Source organism: Dromiciops gliroides, chromosome 2 (assembly GCF_019393635.1).
Source record: "Dromiciops gliroides isolate mDroGli1 chromosome 2, mDroGli1.pri, whole genome shotgun sequence".
NCBI classification, from domain to species: Eukaryota; Metazoa; Chordata; class Mammalia; order Microbiotheria; family Microbiotheriidae; genus Dromiciops; species Dromiciops gliroides.
In genome coordinates this window covers 243,380,782-243,402,346 of record NC_057862.1, presented here as the reverse complement: position 1 = coordinate 243,402,346, position 21,565 = coordinate 243,380,782, and the positions used below count along the sequence as shown (strand labels likewise).

At 38.2% G+C, this 21,565-nt stretch overlaps 1 protein-coding gene across 1 annotated transcript in view; it reads left to right on the top strand.

The window, feature by feature from the left end:
* Window positions 1-21,565, top strand: part of FANCM (FA complementation group M) — a 98,956-nt gene that overhangs the window by 7,278 nt on the left and 70,113 nt on the right. The window contains 7 exon segments of the mRNA XM_043981388.1: window positions 335-493; window positions 3,709-3,837; window positions 10,038-10,170; window positions 10,978-11,106; window positions 11,942-12,028; window positions 16,718-16,896; window positions 19,849-20,055. Of these exon segments, the coding sequence (XP_043837323.1) occupies window positions 335-493; window positions 3,709-3,837; window positions 10,038-10,170; window positions 10,978-11,106; window positions 11,942-12,028; window positions 16,718-16,896; window positions 19,849-20,055 (1,023 nt within the window).

The following is a 21,565-nucleotide window of genomic DNA, read 5'->3' as shown; positions in this document are numbered from 1 at the left end:
TTTTCATAGTATAGCAGTTCCCAAGAGAAAAGAATGCTGCTTTTGCCATTCTACTTACTCAAGTTCCCTCTCCCTTTTAGCAGGGGATTAGTCCTTTCCTCACCCCTACTGCTGCTCCCTTCCTCCTCCCATGCCACACCCTTTAGGGAGGGTATTGCCATCCACCTTGTTGCAACTCATAAATATGAAAAATTCTGCTTGAATTCTGAGCTCCTTTGTACTTGCTATAGGAGTTGCACATACATGTTCATTTTTCTTGTAATAAATCCAGTTTCAATGCATGTCTCATGGACTTGTGTGATTTTTGTTTTTGTTTTTGGTTAACATTATATAGGCTGTGCAACAGGTTGTTTCAAACCTACTGATTGGGCAGATAGAGCTTCGTTCTGAAGACTCTTCAGACATTTTACCATTCACTCATGAAAGACGAATTGAAAAACTTGTTGTTCCCCTTGGGGAAGAACTTGTAACAATTCAGAATACATATATAGAGGTAAGTGATTTCTTTGTGACCAATAAACTCCAAAATTTCTGTTATGTGGCATCGTCATTGGTTTTTCATTTGCTGTTTGGTTTTGAAAAATTTTTTTTTATTAAGGATTTTAAAATGCTCAACAAATACAGTCCAATATACAAACAACATAAAAAGAATTATATATTAAATCATGAGCTTCTCATTACAAACTTTGTTTTTTTAAGTACTTTTTAAATTTAATAAACAACATTGCTTATTTTTTGTCTTTCTGAACTCTGTTTCTTTCTGTCTAATTTCTATCACTTCTCACTAACTTACTTCCCTATTCTCTCAGAGGCCTTCCCCTTGTAAAAAAATAAGCACAAACAACAAAAAAAGTCAACATATTAGCTACGTCAGACATGTTTCCTCTAATTATGATTGTTATCTCTCTTGCCAAAATGTGGGAGACATGCTTCAGTCTTCCAAAGTCATGACTGGTCATCATATTGATATTTCTGGTGTAAATGAAAACACCTTTGAAACACATTATTGTTGTTCTAGAAACTGTTTTCCTGTTTCTACTTACTACACTCAGCATCAGCTTATATAAGTCTTCCTGGGTTTCTCTGAATTCATAGTTGGCATTTCTCATAACATAATAATATTCCATTGTGCTCAAATACCATGATTTATTTAGCTATTTTCAGACTGGTGGGCATCTACTTTGTCATTTCCCTCTTTGTCATGTTTCTAATTTTAACTTCATTGGAGTTTGAGGGAGTTTTTATGTAGATATTAGAGTTGGGGAGGAGAGGAAGATGGTGATCCAAATGCTGAACTCTTTGAGAAAGGAGGGAGAATGACCTGGGGGCTCAGTATTCTACAACTACCATCATTTTAATTGGGTAGAAAATTGTAATTGTATGGACTTCAACAGAGGAAAGGTTACTGAGTAAAGGAAGCAAAGGACAAATTTAGAAGTGACAATAGGGAGCCAAGAGTACTCTGATTCTTCCTCAAGGCCAAGTAAGGGTAATGGTCCGAGCAAAGGGACAGCCACTTCTGGAGAGGATAGTCAGGCATGCTGTATTGATGGAGGAGAGTCAAGTCTCAGTGAGGGCCAATAGATAGGAAGAGTATGAGAGAAAAGGTCCAGGATGAAGGGGAGTTTGTTCACTACAGAACAGGAATTCCAGAAGGTGCAGCAGAGGGGATGGGAAGGTTTGGAGAGAGAGATGGGTGGGGTTGGATGGAGGGGGACAGGGACAAGAGAGCATGAGGAGGAGAAAGGGATTAGTTTCTTCCTAAATGTTCACTGATTACTTTTTTTTTTTTGTGGGGCAATGGGGGTTAAGTGACTTGCCCAGGGTCACACACACGGATTTGAACTCAGGTACTCCTGAATCCAGGGCTGGTGCTTTAACCACTGCGCCATCTAGCTGCCCCCACTGATTACTTTTTTTTTGGCAGGGCAGTGAGGGTTAAATGACTTGCCCAGGGTCACACAGTAAGAGTCAAGTGTCTGAAGCTGGATTTGAACTTAGGTACTCCTGAATCCAGGGCCAGCACTTTATCTACTGTGCCATCTAGCTGCCCCCTCACTGATTACTTTTTACAGGCATAAGGAGAGAAACAGGAGAAACCACAGGGAAAATAGTGGATTACTGATTGGGAAAGAAGCTCACAGTCTCCAAAGGGTGTTATAGAGAGAATTAGGCTGGTTCTGTCTGTCCCTTCATCTGGAAACTGGTAGAGAGGGAAGCCTAGGGGAGAGGAAGAGAAGCTGGTAGTAGTTCTATTTCCAGCGCTTTTCCACCTCTCAACCTAGCAAGCAGAGGGTACAGGTGGTCTTTCTCTACTCCTTAGAGTAAACTGGTAGACAGGAAAGGTGGAGAGGGGAATGGAAACATCTATGTGGATTACAAAGAATACTAGTTTTAAGTCTCATTTAATATGTATTACCAGCAGAGTGTGCTGGATCCTGGTTCTGTGTAAGGCCCGTGGCCTGTGGGTTACAGGTGCCCCTGCAAGAACTTTTCTATAGGTAAAGAAGAACAACAAAAAAAGAATTCATGTGAAAAGATTGTATTTTGTAGTAAGCATTTATTAAGCACCTTCTATGTTGCCACATACTGTACTAAATGCCAGGGATACAAAGAAAGGCAAAAGATAGTTCTTGCTCTCAGAGCCTACAGTCTAATGAGGATACAGCATGAAAACAATATGTACAAATAAGACACCCACACAAACGTATGTGTATGTATATATACATACACACATATATACACATATACACATGGGTGCGTATCATTCACGTATGTATGTATATGTATGTGTATATGTAATTCAGAGATAATCAACAGAGAGAATCACGTTAGAGGGAAATCAAGAAAGGCTTCTCATAGAAGGTAGAATTTTAGCTGGGACTTGAAACCCAGCAAGCTAGGTGGAGATTAGGAGTGTTTTCCAGGCATGGCAGACAGCTATTGAAAATGACTGGAGATGGGTGATGGAATGTCTTCTTGAAGAACAACCAGAACAAAGCATGTGTCGGGGAATGAGGTTTAAGAAGATTGGAAATATTGGAGGGGTCTGTGGAGTAGATTTCATATGTGTTCCTGGAGATCACAGGGAGCTGACTTACATGGTCTTTGGAAAGGACGGTGAAATGGTCAGACCTGCATTTTAGGAAGATTCATTTGATAGCTAAGTGGAGGGTAGATTGGAGTGGGGAGGGACTTGAGGCAAGGAGACCAACAAGCAGACTGCTATAATAGATAGTCAAGGTGATGAGGGCCTGTGCTAACATGGTGGCAGTCAGAGGAGAGAAGGGGACATATATGAGAGATGGTGCAAAGGTAGGAATGTTAAGACAACTGATTACATATGGGGTGGGCTGGGGTGAGAGAAAGTTAGTAGTCAAGCATGATATCCAGGTTGTAAGACTGCGTGATTGAGAGATGGTGATATCCTTCACAGTAATAGGAAAGTTCAAAAGGTGGTAGTGTTTTTTAAGTTTAACATGCTAGTACCGATGCTGTGCTGCTTTTCTGTTGTACGTAACTTCTATGACCACCTTATTTATTTTCTGTGTTTATTTGAAAATTTTAAATATTTCAATTGTATCTCACACTTGAATTCAACCAACCTTAGAGTAAGAAAATTAATAAGCATATGTGAAAATGAGGTCATAATATGTCTCAATTATATTTAGTAAATATATCTATGTAAACATTTTTTTTAATCTACAGGTTTTAGAAGCATTTGCTAGTCGCTTGATTAGAATGAATGTTCTGATGCGACGGGATATAGCCAATCTTACAAAATTTCAGATAATTTTAGCAAGAGATCTATTTAGGAAAAACTCATCTCATAATTTGGTAAGTGTTTTAAAATAATTTATAATATGATGAATTGATTTTTCCCCTTGGTGCCAGGATAATGTATAGGCATAGTGGTTTTTGCTATAAAAAATCACATTATCAGGAAATGAATTAGGATTTAGATACTTGCTGGAGATATATTAATATAACTAAAATGGTTTCATGTTCTCATTTCAGTTAAATTGAAATTCTTATATTTTGTTACTAAATCAGTGCTTTTGTATAGTTAATAAACTAAGTACAGTGGGATCTTGGATTTTACATCTTGTAAGCAATTTTGTACTAGTAAAGATAATAGTTTGCATATGAGTGCATGTTGCTCTGAGTATGTCTGTGTGTATGTACTTATGTGCATGTGTATTTTTATGTATGTAGAGGGAGATATTCCAATGGACAAAGTCTGCAGTATACTTATTATGCTATATAAAACATTCATTCCAAATGGACACTGCTTTTGTCCCATAATTGAATAAGCAGAGGGAGAATAGGAAGGATTGCATTTTGAGTCCTAGCTCCTTCCTGAAACAAAGGCCCATCTTTTTAACACCAGTGTTCTGATGGTATCATGTGGTTGTGAATCATAGAATACCATAGTCTGAAAATTCCTAAATTGAAGAAATTGAAGTTGAAGATCACGATGTATGGGTTCTTGGTGGGTATGGTAGGCTACAACACATTAAAATAGGGAAACAGTGAGAATTTCATCTAAGAAATATATGACTGAAAAAGATGATAGGCAAGATTGAAGAATAACTAATTGATAGTCATGATATTTTTTGTGGGGGGCTGGGTAATGAGGGTTAAGTGACTTGCCCAGGGTCACACAGCTAGTAAATGTCAAGTATCTGAGGCTGGATTTGAACTCAGGTCCTCCTGAATCCAGGGCCAGTGCTTTATCCACTGTGCCACCTACCTGCCCTCAACAGTCATGGTATTTTATTGGTATCCTCGTGAGGACATATTGAAGAAACCCCAGATTGCAAATTTATGTGATGACATTGACAAGAATCGCATAGAATGGGAAGTCATGTGTGAGTTGCAATCTGCTTCAATGGAAAGAATACCCATGCTTATAAACTGACAGGTCCCTTGGAGTATTAGAGAATCTTTCACTAAACTAGTATGCTTTAGTCCAGTAAATATCAAAATACTCATAGCTGTACTTTTTGTGGTGGTATGTATATATTGGTATGTGTGTCTATTGGTTATGGAATGATTACATGAAATGTACATGAATGTAATGGACTATAATGCAGTAAGAATTTATGCATAGGGGAATTCAGGGTAACATGAAATATCACAGAATGAAAGAATTTGAAGGTTGTAAGGAACCTCTATAGCCATCTAGTTCAACTCATACTCTTTTTTTTTTTTTGGTGAGGCAATTGGGGTTAAGTGACTTGCCCAGGGTCACACAGCTAGTAAGTGTCAAGTGTCTGAGGCCAAATTTGAACTCAGGTCCTCCTGACTCCAGGGCCAGTGCTCTATCCACTGTGACACCTAGCTGCCCCTAAACTCCTTTATATAAGGGCATCTTCATCTTTTTGGTGTCGTGGACCCTTCTGGCAGTCTGGTGAATGAAGAATGAAACCATTCTCCGAATAATGTTTTTAAAAGGAAACCTATTATATTGAAATATAGTTATCAAGACATTATAAGAACAAGTTCACAGATTAAAGCATAAGAATCCCTGCAGTTTATATATCTTGATTTTCTTTATTTTTTAATTCAGTTGTAAATGCTAAATTTTCTCTCTCCCTCTTCTTTCTCCTTTGCCCACTGAGTAGGCAAGAAAAGTTAAGCCAATTGCAAATGTGTATTCAGGCAAAACAAATGCCCACATTAGTCCTATGCAAAAGAAATAAAAGAATATAGACCTCAGTCTGCATTCTGAGTCCATCAGTTCTGTATCTAGAGGTGGATAGCATTTTATCATAAGTCCTTTGAAATTGTGGTTGGTCATTTTGCTGATCAGAGTTAATAAGTCTATTGAAGTTGATTATCTTTACATATTGTTGTATTGTATAAATTGTTCTAGTTCTGCTCATTTTACTTTGCGTTAATTATACTAGTCTTCCTAGGTTTTTCTAAAACTATTCCTTTCATCATTTCTTTTTTCTTTTTTTTTTTGCAAGGCAGTGAGGGTTAAGTGACTTGCCCAGGGTCACACAGCTAGTAAGTGTCAAGTGTCTGAGGATGGATTTGAACTCATGTCTTCCTGAATCCAGGGTCGGTGCTTTATCCACTGCGCCACCTAGCTGCTCCCCTTTCATCATTTCTTACAGCACAATAATGTTCCATTACATTCTTTTTTTTTTTTTTTTTTTAGTGAGGCAATTGGGGTTAAGTGACTTGCCCAGGGTCACACAGCTAGTAAGTGTTAAGTGTCTGAGGCTGGATTTGAACTCAGGTCCTCCTGACTCCAGGGCCGGTGCTCTATCCACTGCGCCACCTAGCTGCCCCTCCATTACATTCTTATAGCATGTTTAGTCAATTGATGGGTATTACCTCAGTTTCCAATTCTTTGCAACAACAAAAGGAGCCTGTATAAATATTTTTTGTGTGTGTGGATCCTTCTTTATTTTATCTCTGGGGTATATACTTTTGTAGCATTGTGGGGTCAAACGATATGCACAGTTTATAGTTTTTGGGCATAGTTCCAAATTATTTCTGGAATGGTTGGACCAGCTTGGGGCTCCTACATCAGTGCATTAAAATACCTTTTTTCCCATGGTCCCACCAGCATTTGTAATTTTTTTCTTTTTCTTTTTCTTTTTTTGGTCAATTTAGCCAGTCTGTTTGTTGTGAGATGGTAGTTCAAGAATTTTAATTTGCTTTTACCTAATTATTAGTATTTTAGAGGTTTTTTCCACATGGCGATTAAAAGCTTTGATTTCTTCCTCTGAAAACTGCCTATCATTTGACCATCTATCAGTTGGGGAATGGCTTGTATTCTTAAAAATTTGCTTAGTTGGGGCAGTTAGATGGCGCAGTGGATAGAGCACCGGCCCTGGAGTCAGGAGTACCTGAGTTCAAATCTGGCCTCAGACACTTAACACTTACTAGGTGTGTGACCCTGGGCGAGTCACTTAACCCTAATTGCCTCACTAAAAAAAAAAAAAATTTACTTAGTTTACTGAGATACTGTGTATCTCATAAATGAGACCTTTTATAGAGAAGAACTATCTATTTGACTTGCAGCATATCAAAGAGGGAAAGTATTTTAATAATTGGAAAAAATAATGGACCTAAAATAACTAGCATTTACATAGCACCTTACATACATTATTTCATTTAATGTTCACTGTAACTTTATAAAGTAGATGCTATTATTATTCCCATTTTACAGATGAAGAAACTGAGGTAGAACGGTTATGTGACTTACCCAGAATCACAAAGCTAATAAGTGGTTGAGGCAAGATTCAAACTCTGATCTTTATGACTGAAGTCCAGGCCTTTAACCTCTTTGCCATCTAACTTTCTCTGAAAGGACAGTGTGATACATTGGTATTACGGAGAAATTACTCATTAATTATTGAACCTATATCCTACTTTCTTGTCTCTCTGAAATATTGATGAGAATAATTTACATGAGGGAATTCTTGATGAAAATATGGAAAGGGAACTGGCATACAGTAATCATTCAGAATAGGCTTTAAAGTCATACAATTAACTGAAAGATGAAGGCTTACAAGATTTTACTGTGCTTGTTGTTTGACTATAAGAAAACACTTGATTCAGTAATGCAGTATGTAGCCTTAATGGCACTTATGTGCAGACACTTTCGTATAGGAAGATCCAATGCAGAATTCAAACTGAATAACAATTTTCCATCTATGTAGTCAAGTAGCATTTGTCAAGCTCCTAGTGCATGCCAAGCCCTGTGGATTATGGATATGCAAGAAACGTACAGGATACATGGAGGTGGTCTCTGAGGAAAGGCATGAAGGTTAAGAAGGACTAGACAAGGCTGCTTTTTTTTTTTTTTTTGGTGGGGCAGTGGGGGTTAAGTGACTTGCCCAGGGTCACACAGCTAGTAAGTGTCAAGTGTCTGAGGTCGGATTTGAACTTAGGTCCTCCTGAATCCAGGGCCAGTGCTTTATCCACTGCACCACCTAGCTGCCCCTTAGACAAGGCTTCTTGCAGAAGGTGGAACTTTAGCTGAGACTTGAGGGAGGAGAGTGTTCTGAGCATGGGGACCTGCTAGTGAAAATGCTCTGAATCAACAGATGAACCCTGTAGTGTGAGAAACGTCAAGAAGGCCAATGTCAGTGATCATAGAATATGGGAGGGGGGGTGTCAGGTATAAGAAGACTGGAAAGGTAGCATATGGCAGCATAGTGTAGGGCTTCTATTTGTTCTCAGAGGTGATAGGATTCCACTGTACTTGATTGAATAGGGGTGACAACATGGTCAGACCTGCCTTTAAGAAGATCATTTTGACAACTAAATGAAAGATGGACCGGAGTGAAGAAAGACTTGAAGTGGGGGAACCAGCCAGGAGACTATTGTAATAGTCTAGGCTTGAGATGATAAGGGCTTGCAGTAGGGCGGTGACCATGTGAGAGAAGAGAAGAGAGATGGTATATGAGATATGTTACAAAAGGTAGAAATGATAGCACTTGACAACTGATTTGATATGGAGTGAGGTGAAAAGAAATAGGGGGTCATGTGATTGGCGGGAGGAGGACGATTAGGAAAGGTCTTCTAAAAAGGTGGGATTTGAGCCGAGTCTTGGGAAGCCAGTAGGCAGAGGTTAGAAGGGAGAGCATTTTAGTCGTGGGTGGGGAGGGGAATAGCTAGTGAAAAGACACTGGAAGAGTAGGGTGAGAAAGGAGTGTTGTTTAAAGATGTAGATGTTGCTGGATCATAAAATACATGGAGGATAGTAAAGTGTTAGAAGACAAGAAATATATGAAGGACCAAGGTGGTGAAGAGTTTAAAATTCCAAACAGAGCATGGAGATAATGGAGAGCAACTATAGTTCATTCGGTAGGGGAGTGAAATGTGCATTAGGAAGATCATTTTGATAGCTGAGTGGAAGGTATACAGTTGTGGGGAAAGACTTGAGGTGAAGAGACCAGTTAGGTTATTGCAGAAGTCCAGATGTGAAGTGATGAGGGCTTTTATCAGAGTTGTGGCAATGTCAGGAGAGGAGGGAACATATACAAGAGATGTTACAAAGGCAGAAACAAGACTTTGTAGTAGATTAGGTGTGTGGACTGAATGTGAGGGAGGAGTTGATGATGACACTGTGAGCCTTGGTGTCTGGGAGGATGGTGGTGCTCTTGACAAGAATAGAGAAGGAAAGAAAATGAGTTCTGTTTTAGTCATTGAGTTTAAGGGGTCTTTGGGACATCTAATTCTAGATGTCTAATAGGCAGTTGGTCATATCAGACTGGAGGTTGGGAGAGAGGTTAGGGCTAGACAATTAGATCCAATCTGCTTAGAGATGATAATTGAAACCACAGAAGCTGATGAGAGCAAGGGAAATAACACAGAGAGAGAAGAGAAGAGGGTCCAAGACAGAGCTTTGGGAGCACCTTCATCCTTATAATGGATGATGGAGATGAAAATGCAGAAAAGGAGACTAAGAGGGAGTGGTTAGACAGGTAGGAAGAGAACCAAGAGAGCATTATCATGAAAACCTTGAGAGAAGAGAGTATCAGGGAGTACAGGATGAATGACAGTGTCAGAAATTGCAGAGAAGTTAAGAAGGATAAGGATTGAGCAGAGGGACTGTCTATAATTGGTGCTTAATTTCATTTCCTCTCTCTTAAGTTTCTACTGTCTGGGTTCTGATCTCATTCAATTAAAGCTTCTCTCTCCAGAGTTACCAGTGATTCCTCTCTCTCTCTCTCTCTCTCTCTCTCTCTCTCTCTCTCTCTCTCTCTGCAGGGCAATGAGGATTAAATGACTTGCCCAGAGTCACATGGCTAGTAAGTGGCCGGATTTGAACTCAGGTTCTCCTGGATCCAGGGCTGGTGCTTTTATCTACTGTGCCACCTAGCTGCCCCTCTTAATCACCATATCTAATGGCAATTTTCTCATTCCAGTTTGGTTCATTTACCAGATTTCTTTTGATCAGTCATTTGATTTTGATATTATTCTGTCTGTTGCCATGATAAGTTCATTATAGAGTATTGATCAGATTTGCTTTTTTTTTCATTTAATCTGATATGTGATTGTTTTCTTAGGGTGTGCAACAAGGCATCATTGAAGGAGATTTTGCTGTATGCATTAGTTTATATCATGGTTATGAGTTACTGCAGCAAATGGGAATGAGATCTTTCTATATCTTCCTTTGTGGGCTTATGGATGGAACTAAAGGTAAGTTAGATAAAATATTTTACATTTAAACTTTTGGTTATTTAAATATGATTTAAGGAAAACAAACATTCTAAAGTACTTAATTAGACTAGCAAAATAATGGAATGATATGCAGTGATGGGTGATCTTGATAAGTCTGCTAGAAAAAAAATTGCTTGTTAATGACATGGGCATGCAGAACTGAAAAGTCTTAAACATTTTCAGTGTTGATAATTTTCATATGTATCATGTGCCAAATTTGAGTGAATTATTTTAAAATTTTTTTACAAATTTTATTATTATTATTATTATTATTTTTTTTTGGTGAGGCAATTGGGGTTAAGTGACTTGCCCAGGATCACACAGCTAGTAAGTGTTAAGTGTCTGAGGTCGGATTTTAACTCAGTTCCTCCTGACTCCAGGGCCTGTGCTCTATCCACTGTGCCACCTAGCTGCCCTTGAGTGAATTATTAATATTTAATTCATACTTTCTGAGAAACAGCATGGCATAGTGGATAGGGTCAGCTTTGGAGTCACGGTCTTCTCAGGTTCAAGTACTACCTCTGATACAGACTGGTTGTGTTATCCTGGGCAAATCTTGCTTAATCTCTCCGTGCCCCAGGCAGCTTTCTAAGACTTTCAGGTACATAATATTTGTAGGTCTGCAACCCTGTAGGTAAAGGGTGTTTCCTCATCGATACTTCTTATACCAGTAAAACCACAGGTCTAGATCAATAAAAAACACTTTACACTTGCTTTAAAGTTAATTAGGAGTTGTTAAGTAAATTTCTAATTTGTATGGAAAAATATTTTCCCTTAATTTTTAAGGTATGACTCGCACCAAGAATGAACTTAGCAGGAATGAACAATTCATGAAACTCTTTGAGCAACTAGGAAACATATTTTCAGATAGAAGTACAGCTTCAGAAATTGTTGATGGGAATCCCAACCAAAATGGTATGTAGACTATATCTTTAATATTTTCAAATGTTTTTCTTTTGTCTCAAAATAACATTTATAGTTCCGTGTACTGCATGTTACTCTTTTGTGGTTCACAAAACAATTGTTTCCCATTATCTTATTTGAGTCTCAAACAATTTTGTAAAGTAAATAGGGCGAGTCAACTCTATTTTACAGATGACAGACGAATAATTGAGAAGTTAAGTAACTTGCTCAGAATTGTATGGTTAATAGATGATGGAACTGATTTCAAAACTGGGTCTTTTGACTTCACTTAACATGTTCTTTGCATCATACTGAGTATTTAATCAATCTTAGAATGTTTTACTCTTAATCTTGGTATTTGTTTACATATTTTTTTTCCTGTAATAGACCTGTTAAATGGTTATAGTTTTCCTGTTTATGGTTAGTAATTCCTAAAACCAAGGTGGTTTTTAAAGCTTAAACTGTTTGTGTTTAGGATAAGTAAAAATCTTTTGTGTTTGCTTGTTCTCTTTATTTTGTGTGCTCTTCGTGTTGTATATCTTTCATTAGAGCTTGATAATTTCAGTGAATTTTAAGACTTGGAAGGAACCTTTAAGTTCTTGTCCAAACTTTCCCTGAAGCATTTTAGTTTCTCAAAATTTTGAGGTTTTAAAATAAAATTTAAAACTCAGTTTTTTACTTTTGTTTCTAAATGCATGCAACATGGCATAACTATATTAAACATTGTTTAAAATTAAGTAAGTCTCAACACATTAGTTCTGAAAAGGATCAAAGCCGTAAGAACTTAAAAGGAAACACATTGTGTTTTTTGGCATGACAAATATTCTTTTTTTAAAAAAAATTTCAGGACAGAATGATAAAAAATTTATCTACAGCCATCCGAAGTTAAAAAAATTAGAAGAAGTTGTAGTTGAACACTTCAGAACCTGGAAAGGTATGTTATATTCATTATCTTCAAAGCAAGATAAACTTATGATAAAAATAATGGCCTCCTTGCATTTGTATAGTACTTTATGGTTTTCATACTTGTTCATGTAAAATCTTGTTTGATCTCTAAAAGGTAAATAGGGCAGTACTCAATCTAATTGAATAAATGTTATTTAAAAATTTTTTTTAAATTTTTCCAATTACATTTAAAAACAGTTTTTAACATTGTTTTTTTTTTTTTTTTGAGGCAATTAGGGTTAAATGACTTGCCTAGGGTCACACAGCTAGTAAGTGTCAAGTGTCTGAGGCTGGATTTGAATTCAGGTCCTCCTGAATCCAAGGCCAGTGCTCTATCCACTGCGCCACCTAGCTGCCCCTAACATTTGTTTTTTAGAAAATTTTGAGTTCCAAATTTTCTCCTTCTTTTTCTCTTCCCCCTCCCTGAGATGGTAAGCGATTTGAAAGAGGTTATACATATGCAATCATGGAAAACATTTCCATATTAGTCATGCTGTGAAAGAAAACACAGACCAAAAAAAACCACCTTGAAAATAAAGTGAAAAATAGTATTTTTTTTTTGCATGGGGCAATGAAGGTTAAGTGACTTGCCCAAGGTCACATGGCTAGTAAGTGTCAAGTGTCTGAGGTCGGATTTGAACTCAGTTCATCCTGAATCCAGGGCCTGTGCTTTACCTACTGTGCCACCTAGCTGCCCGTGAAAAAGAGTATATTTTGATCTACATTCAGACTCAGTTCTTTCTTTGGAGGCCTTTGGAATTGTCTTGGATCACTGTATTGCTGAGAACAGATAAGTCATTCATAGTTGATCATGGTACAATATTGGTGTTACGGTGTATAGTGTTATCCTAGTTCTGCTCACTTACTTTATATTAGTTCATGTAAGTCTTTCCATGTTTTTCTGAAATCATCCTGCTTGTCATTTCTTACAGCACAATAGTATTGCATTACAATTATATGCCACAACTTTTTCAGCCATTTTCCAGTTGATGAACATTCCCTCAATTTCCAATTCTTTGCTACTACAAAGAGCTGCTATAAATATTTTTGTACACATAGGTCCTTTTCTCTTCTTTTGATTTCTTTGAGATACAGACCTAGTAGTGGTATTGTTGGATCAAAGAGTGCATACAGTTTTATAACCCTTTGGATGTAGTTCCAAATTGCTGTCCAGAATGGTTCGATCAGTTCACAGCTCTACCAACAGTGCATTAATGTCCCAATTTTCCCACATGTCTTCCAGCATTCATCCTTTTCCTTTTTTATCTTATTAGCCAATCTGATAGGTGTGAGGTAGCACTTCAGAGTTGTTTTAATTTGAATTTCTCTAATCAATAGTAATTTAGAACATTTTTCATATGATTATAGATAGCTCCCCAATGAGGGGAGGAGTGTTTCATCAGTTTTCAGGGACCAATATTGGAAGTTACAATTAATCTTCATATCATTACGCTCTTTCTCGGTAGCTCTCTATCACCTCTAAGATAAAATACAGTTTCTTCTCAGCTTGGTATTTAAAAAAGCTTTTTCACAGTCTGTCCCCAATCTGACTTTCTAGACTTATTTGACATTTTCTTTCATTCAGTGTTCCAGTGGAACTAAGTAATTTTGTGTTCCTGAACTCTATATTCCATCTTCTGTCTCCTTGCCTTTGCACAGGTTCTCTCACTTATCTAGAATGCTCGCTATCTTTACCTCTGCCTTTTAGAAATCTTAGCTTCCTTAGTTCAAGTTAGAAAGAAGTGCAAGGGGGGCAGGTAGGTGGCACAATGGATAGAGCACTGGCCCTGAATTCAGGAGGACCTGAGTTCAAATATGGTCTCAGTCACTTGACACTTACTAGCTGTGTGACCCTAGGCAAGTCACTTAACTCCACTTGCCTCACAAAAAAAAAAAAAAAGATTTAGCAGCCACCATAATGAAGAAGTGAAGAGCTTGGAATATGATATTCCAGAAGTCAAAGGGTATAGGCTTGCTACCAAGAATAATCTACTCAGCAAAATTGCATGAAATGCTATAGGGACTTTAACAAAAAGAACTTCCACATATTCCTGAGGAAAAGACCAGAGTTGAGTAGGAAATTTAACATACAAACAGGAGTCAAGAGTAGCATAGAAAGGTAAGCATGAGTGAGAAATCATAAGCAACTAAACAAGATTAAACTTCTTGCATTTTTTTTTGTTGTTGTTTTGTTTTTTTGGTGGGGCAGTGGGGGTTAAGTGACTTGCTCAAGGTCACACAGCTAGTAAGTGTCAACTGTCTGAGGCCGGATTTGAACTCAGGCACTCCTGAATCCAGGGCCGGTGCTTTATCCACTGCGACACCTAGCTGCCCCCACTTCTTACATTTTTATATAGGGAAATGATATGTGTAAACTCTCAGAACTTTACTAGCACCAAGGGTCATAGAGGGAGTCTGATTAGACAGAAGGCCTGGGCATGATTCTTTTGCGTTTGAAATAGAATAGATAGTAAAGAAGAAGGCATGGGGAGAGGGAAGAAGGGAGAGAAAGAATGTGGAAAATTAATTCACATCAAAGGGGTATGTATGCAAAAAGGTTTATAAAACAGTCAGCAGTAGGGAGCATGTATGACACTTAAACTTCATTCTAATCTGAACTATTTAAAAGAAAGAATATATATGTGTGTCTATATATATATATATGGGAAAGTTGTTGAAGGTATTGGTGTAGGGATGGATAAGAGGAAGGGTTGATTAAGGGAGGCAGAATCCAAACAAATTTTTTTTTTTTTTTTGGTGAGGCAGTTGGGGTTAAGTGACTTGCCTAGGGTCACACAGCTAGTAAGGGTTAAGTGTCTGAGGCCAGGTTTGAACTCAGGTCTTCCTGACTCCAGGGCTGGTGCTCTATCCACTGCGTCACCTAGCTGCCCCCAAACAAATTCTTGGTTTTTTTTGTTTTTTTTTTTAATTTTTGCAGGGCAATGAGGGTTAAGTGACTTGCCCAGGGTCACACAGCTAGTTAAGTGTCAAGTGTCTGAGGCTGGATTTGAACTCAGGTACTCCTGAAGAGGGGAAAAAGAGAAGCAAAAATATATGAGAATAGGATGGAGGGAAATACAGTTAGTCATAACTCTGAATCTGAATAGATGAACTCACCATAAAAAGGAAGAGGATAGCAGAATTGATTAGAAACCAGAATCTACCAATTACAAGAAACACCTGAAACAGAACAATACACACAGAACAAGGGGATGAAGCAGAGTCTGTTATGCTTCAGCTGAAGTAAAAAAAGCAAGGGTAGCAATCATGATCTTAGACAAGACAGCAACACAAATAGACCTAATTAAAGGAGATCATTTTACTAAAATTGCCCTAGACAGTATCAATGCTAAACATATGCATGAAGAGGCATAACATCTAATTCTTAAAGGAAAAGTTGAAGGAATTATAAAAGGAAAAGGCAGAATTATATGTGGAGGGCCTTAATTTGTCCCTCTCAGATGTAGTTAAATCTAAACAGAAAATAAAGAAGTTAAAGAACTTAATAGAATTGCTAGCAATACCTGATCTACCTGATCTCAAACTATATTTCAAAGCTGTAATTTTCAAAATACTTTGGTCCTGGTAAAAAACATACATTGATTAGTGGAAGAGATTTAGTATATATAAGCAAATGAGCACGGTAACCTAGTTTTTTATAAGCCTAGAGATCCCAGCTATTGAGGTAAGAACTCTATTTGGCAAAAACTGGAAAACAGACTGGCAGAGACGAGTTATAGACCAGCATCTCATATCATATACAAAGCTCCTCTCTAAGATCCTTTCTAGCTTCTAAACCCTATGACAAAAGTATAACCTCTTTTAGTGGAAGTACTGAGACACAGTGGTCATAAAAATATAAAGAAGAAAAGTAAAAAGTTATTTTAGAAGTCAAAAGAGCAGTGAACATCTAGAAGAAAGGGGATGGTCACTATTGTTGAAGATATCGCAGTGTAGGTCAAGGAGTGTTAGAAATGAAAAAAGAGGGGCAGCTAGGTGGCGCAGTGGATAGAGCACTGGCCCTGGAGTCAGGAGGACCTGAGTTCAAATTCGGCCTCAGACACTTAACACTTACTATCTTGGTGACCCTGGGCAAGTCACTTAACCCCAACTGCCTCACTTAAAAAAAAAAAAAAAAGGAAATGAAAAAAGGCCGCTGGAATTAGTAGTTAGGATGCTACTTTCGAGAATGCAGTTTCAGTGTAGTGAAGGGGATGGAAGCTACAGTGAAAGGCAGTGAGTGAATACCTGGTGATGAGTAGGTGGAGGCTTTGGGTTTAAACATTTTTTTTTGTTTTCAAGAAGTTTGGTGAAAGGTAGAGTGTGAGATAAAAGCATAAAGGGAAGGTGCTTTAAAAAAATTTTCAGATTGGGAAACTGTGGGTATTTTCAGTTGGGAAGGAAGCAGTGTAGAGAAGAGATTGTATAGTTGAATTTTTTTTTTAGCTAGTAAGAAGATAAAGGGAAGCCTTGCAGCCAGAGAGCTTGACTTAGGATGAAGTTGAATCTCCAGTGATAACTTCAAGAAGGCCTAACAACAAAGGTTTAGGCAATCTCAATTGTGTTTTTGAAAGAAATATTTTGGGTTAATGACTTTTTGCCTTTTGAACTAACCAACATATTTAGTTGCATGTGCTTTTTTATGTCTGACTTTAAAATATATTTTTTGTTTAAATAGATAGAAATACATATGAAAAAAAATGCGATACCAGGGTTATGATCTTTTCATCATTTCGAGACAGTGTTCAAGAAATTGCAGAAATGCTCCAACATCAGCCAACTGTCAGAGTTATGACTTTTGTTGGCCATGCTTCAGGGAAAAGCACAAAAGGTTTAACACAGAAGGAACAACTTGAGGTAATCAGGAGTTTCTGATATACTAGAAATAGGAATGTTTTGAGATGGCTTTTCATTTATACCCTTTTTAGAATCATTAGGAAATTTCAAATTAATGTGTTTTTAAATCTGAGAAGAATTTTCTTTGATATTTGACATGTAAATAAAGCTAGGACTGTATTTGAAATGGTTTTTTGAAATGTCTTTGAAAATGAATTTATTATTTCTCCAAGTGAAATTTTACAAAAAATGTAATGTTAAGAAATTGGAAAATATTAATTAAAAAAATTTAGTTAAATTAACTTACATCTAAAAAGTATGATAAGAAGCAGTTCTGAAAAAAAATGTTCTTTCTCTTGGTCATTTCTAAGCCGTTTTGTATTCAGAAATTAGAAGTTGTTAATATAGTCCCCCTCTGAGAGAGAAGAGTGAGAATGTCACAGCTAGACTCCAGATAGGTACTGCCCTATACCAAATGCTGGCATACTGGAATGGTTCCCGATTTTGCCATTCCTGTTTGTTTCTGGGAGCAATTCTGTGTGAATGAGACCTAACACCACTATTCTTTGTAATCCACATAGATGTATCCATTTCCCTCCCTACCTTTCCACTCTACCAGCCACAGTAAGGAGCGCAAAGTAAGTTGACCTGTTCCCTGCAGGTCCCAGCCTGAACCTAGATTTGGATCAGGCCTCCTACCAGCACTCTCTGCTGACTGTGGGAGGGGGTGGAGAGATGCTGGAAATAGCACCACTATGAATTCTTCCCCTCCCCACCAGTGCTGTGCTTCCCAGATGAAGGGACACACAGAACCAGCCCAATTCTCTCTATAACACCCTTTGGAAACTGTGAGCTTCTTTCCCCATCAGTAATCTACTATTGCCCCGGTAGTTTCTCCTGCTTTTCTCCTTATGCCTGTAATAAGTAATCAGTGAAAATTTAGGAAGAAACTAATCCCTTTCTCCTCCTCATGTTCTCTTGTCCCTGTCCCCCTCCATCCAACCCTACCCATCTCTCTCTCCAAACCTTCCCATCCCCTCTGCTGCACCTTCTGGAATTCCTGTTCTGTAGTGAACAAACTCCCCTTCATCCTGGACCTTTTCTCTCATACTCTTCCTATCTATTGGCCCTCACTGAGACTTGACTCTCCTCCATCAATACAGCATGCCTGGCTATCCTCTCCAGAAGTGGCTGTCCCTTTGCTTGGTCCATCACCTTTATTGATCTTTAAGGGAGAGTCAGAGTACTCTTGGCTCCCTATTGTCACTTCTAAATTTGTCCTCTGCTTCCTTTATTCAGTAACCTTTCCTCTGTAAGTCCATACAATTGCACTTTTCTACCCAATCAAAATTATGGTAGTTGTAGAATACTGAGCCCCCAGGTCATTCTTCTTCCTTTCTCAAGAAGTTCAGCCTTTGACTCACCGTTTTCCTCTCCTCCCTTATTTTTGCTCTAGTCCTTTAATATTGATGTCAGTGCCCTCTCACACTCTTCCCTCAAGTCCTAATCCCTATTATTTTACTCCACATCAGCCACCTAGTGGAATAAATCATACGCTAGGTCTTGCTATTACCTATAAGCATTCCACTTCTCTAATTAGAAGTTGACATTCTGCTATCTAAATATAACCTCCCATTGTTCCACCTCTCCCAAAATTTGACTTTTCTTGTACTTGTTCTTCACCCTCATCAAGATCTCTAGTCCTTTCACCCCTCAATATTTTCTCCAGCAATTATCCCTGCTCTGAGACATACTAAGAATGGAAATCCAAATTACCCTGATTGTTAATTATAGTATAGGAACATTTTTTCAAAATGAAGAGATGTGCACACACACATATATATAAAATTTTTTTTGCAAGGCAATAAGGGTTAAGTAACTTGCCCAGGGTCACACAGCTAATAAGTGTCAAGTGTCTGATGCCGGATTTGAACTCATGTCTTCCTGAATCTAGGGTCAGCGCTTTATCCACTGTGCCATCTAGCTGCCCCCGTGAAGATTTTTTTTGGGGGGGCGGGGCAATGGGGGTTAAGTGACTTGCCCAGGGTCACACAGCTAGTATGTGTCAAGTGTCTGAGGCCGGATTTGAACTCAGATACTCCTGAATCCAGGGCCGGTGCTCTATCCACTGCGCCACCTAGCTGCCCCAAAGATATATTTTCTTTTTTTTTTTTTTTTTTTTTTGCTGGGCAATGGGGGTTAAGTGACTTGCCCGGGGTCACACAGCTAGTAAGTGTCAAGTGTCTGAGGCCAGGTTTGAACTCAGGTACTCCTGAATCCAAGGCCAATGCTTTTATCCACTGCGCCACCTAGCTGCCCCCAAAGATATATTTTCAATAAGCCGTCTATATGTTGTTTCTCTAGTCAAAATTAATTGGGTGCCTTGGATCTTGTTTTTTGGGACACTCTACCCTCAAATTTGAGCAGTGACTGAGAAGGTTTTAAAAGACCTGTAGGCTCATCTGTAGACATAAAATCAACTTGTAACTCTGCTTTCACCAAGGCAAATCAGAAAGATAATGCCCTTCTTAGCCATTTCTTCCCTTCCTCCTGGGCTATGTTTGTTTTTTATTATTTCTCTTGTTTTGTGTTCATTCTGACCTGATTGTACTAACCTAAAATTTTTTTTTGGTGGGGGGAGGGACAGGAAGTGATTTTTTTTCTCCTAAGAACCTTCTCTCTAGGAATGTCTATGGATATAAAGAAAAGAAAGATCTAATTCATTTTAATAAACATGAATTGCCTCCTGTGGCCAGCCTCTGGAAAAGATACTGGTGATAGAAAAATGATGCAATTCTTCCCTCAACAAGCTTCCTTTCTATAGGAGAGAGGGTCATGGCATGTATACCAAAGAAGTATGTTGTGGGGTTGAATGTGTTAGGGACCAGGGAGAGATACAATTAAAGTACTGTAAGAATTCTGCTATTGTTTTATCATTATTTTGATTTTTGGTTTTGGTGTTCTTTATTTTAGGTGGTAAAACGATTTCGTGATGGTGGTTATAACACATTGGTCTCTACATGTGTTGGTGAAGAAGGTTTAGATATAGGAGAAGTTGATCTAATAATTTGTTTTGATGCTCAGAAGAGTCCAGTTCGTCTTGTACAACGAATGGGCAGAACTGGCCGCAAACGCCAAGGCAGGATAGTTGTTATTCTTACAGAAGGAAGAGAAGAATGTGTATGTATATCCTTAGGTCTATAATTTAATTGTTAAATGTTGAAAGTTAAATGCAGTAGGCAAAATGAAATTTTGACAGAGTTTAAGGAATCTGGCAAGAGCATTGATTGCTTTTTCCCATTGTATTTTTTTTTAGTTAAGCTTTTTATTTAATGTTTCAAAAAATATGTTTAGTCAAACAGACTAAAGCCCATGTCATCATCAGACTCTTCTTTTTTTGCTTCCTCTTTCTTCTTCTCCTCAGCTGGGGCAGCTGTGCTAGCAGGAGCAGCACCTCCAGCAGGGGCAGCACCATCAGCTGCTGAGGCAGGTCCATCAACTCCTACATTGCAGATGAGACTTGCAATGTTTACATTGTTCAGGGCCTTTGCAAATAATCCAGGCCAGAATGGTTCAACATTTACACCTGCTGCTTTAATGAGGGCATTAATTTTATCCTCCGTGACCATAACCTCACCGTGAAGGATGAGAGCAGAGTAGATGCAAGCAAGCTTGGAGATGGCCATTTCGGGAGATGGATGAGGAGAGTCTTGTTTGTAGTGGTGCTAGTCGCCGGCTGAAGTGAGGGTTCACCCCAACATGGCCTTAGCTTCCGAAGAAGAACTGAGCACCTTAACAGACAACTGAAGAGAAACCCATTGTATATTTTTTGTTTTTTTAGTGAGGCACTTGGGGTTAAGTGACTTGCCCAGGGTCACACAGCTAGTAAGTGTTAAGTGTCTGAGGCCGGATTTGAACTCAGGTACTCCTGACTCCAGGGCCAGTGCTCTATCCACTGCACCACCTAGCTGCCCCCCCCCCCCCTTATATATTTTTAATAGTTTCCTTTTGCTTTTCAAGGAGTCTCTGCTTAGACTCTTTAATTTTTCACTTGGGCAATGGGATCAAGTTTGTTCTTTGAATAATAATTTGGGGGGGGGGGCAATGAGGATTAAGTGACTTGCCTAGGGTCACACAGCTAGTAAGTGTCGAGTGTCTGAGGCCGGATATGAACTCAGGTCCTCCTGAATCCAGGCTGGTGCTTTATCCATGAATAATAATTTATATAGTCTTTGTAATACATTTTGTAAAACGTGTTTCCTTCATAACTATTTATAAAGTTCTAGCACATTTAAATGTTAGCTCAAATTTAATTGTAGGGTGCTCTCAGTAGCCAAAATAAGTCATGTATTCTGATGTAGCAGGAAGGTATTAGATGAGTAGTTGGAATACCTGGCTTCTGTTCTTGACTGTGTGACTAACTAGTCTGTAATTCCTGTTACTTTATTTATCTGTAAAATGGAGATAATAAATCTGGGTTGGTCAGAGATACAGATAGGATTATACCTTGCAAAATATAACCTAATATGTAAATGTAAAATAGTCTTCTTATTTTTATTATGCTATTGGTTCGATTAGCTTGATAGTGGAGATATTGTTAAAGTTCTTTTAATTGGTATTCAGTATTTTTGATTATGGAAAAAGATTGCCTATTCATCCATCTGAAAGGAACCTTATTGTTCTCTCCAAT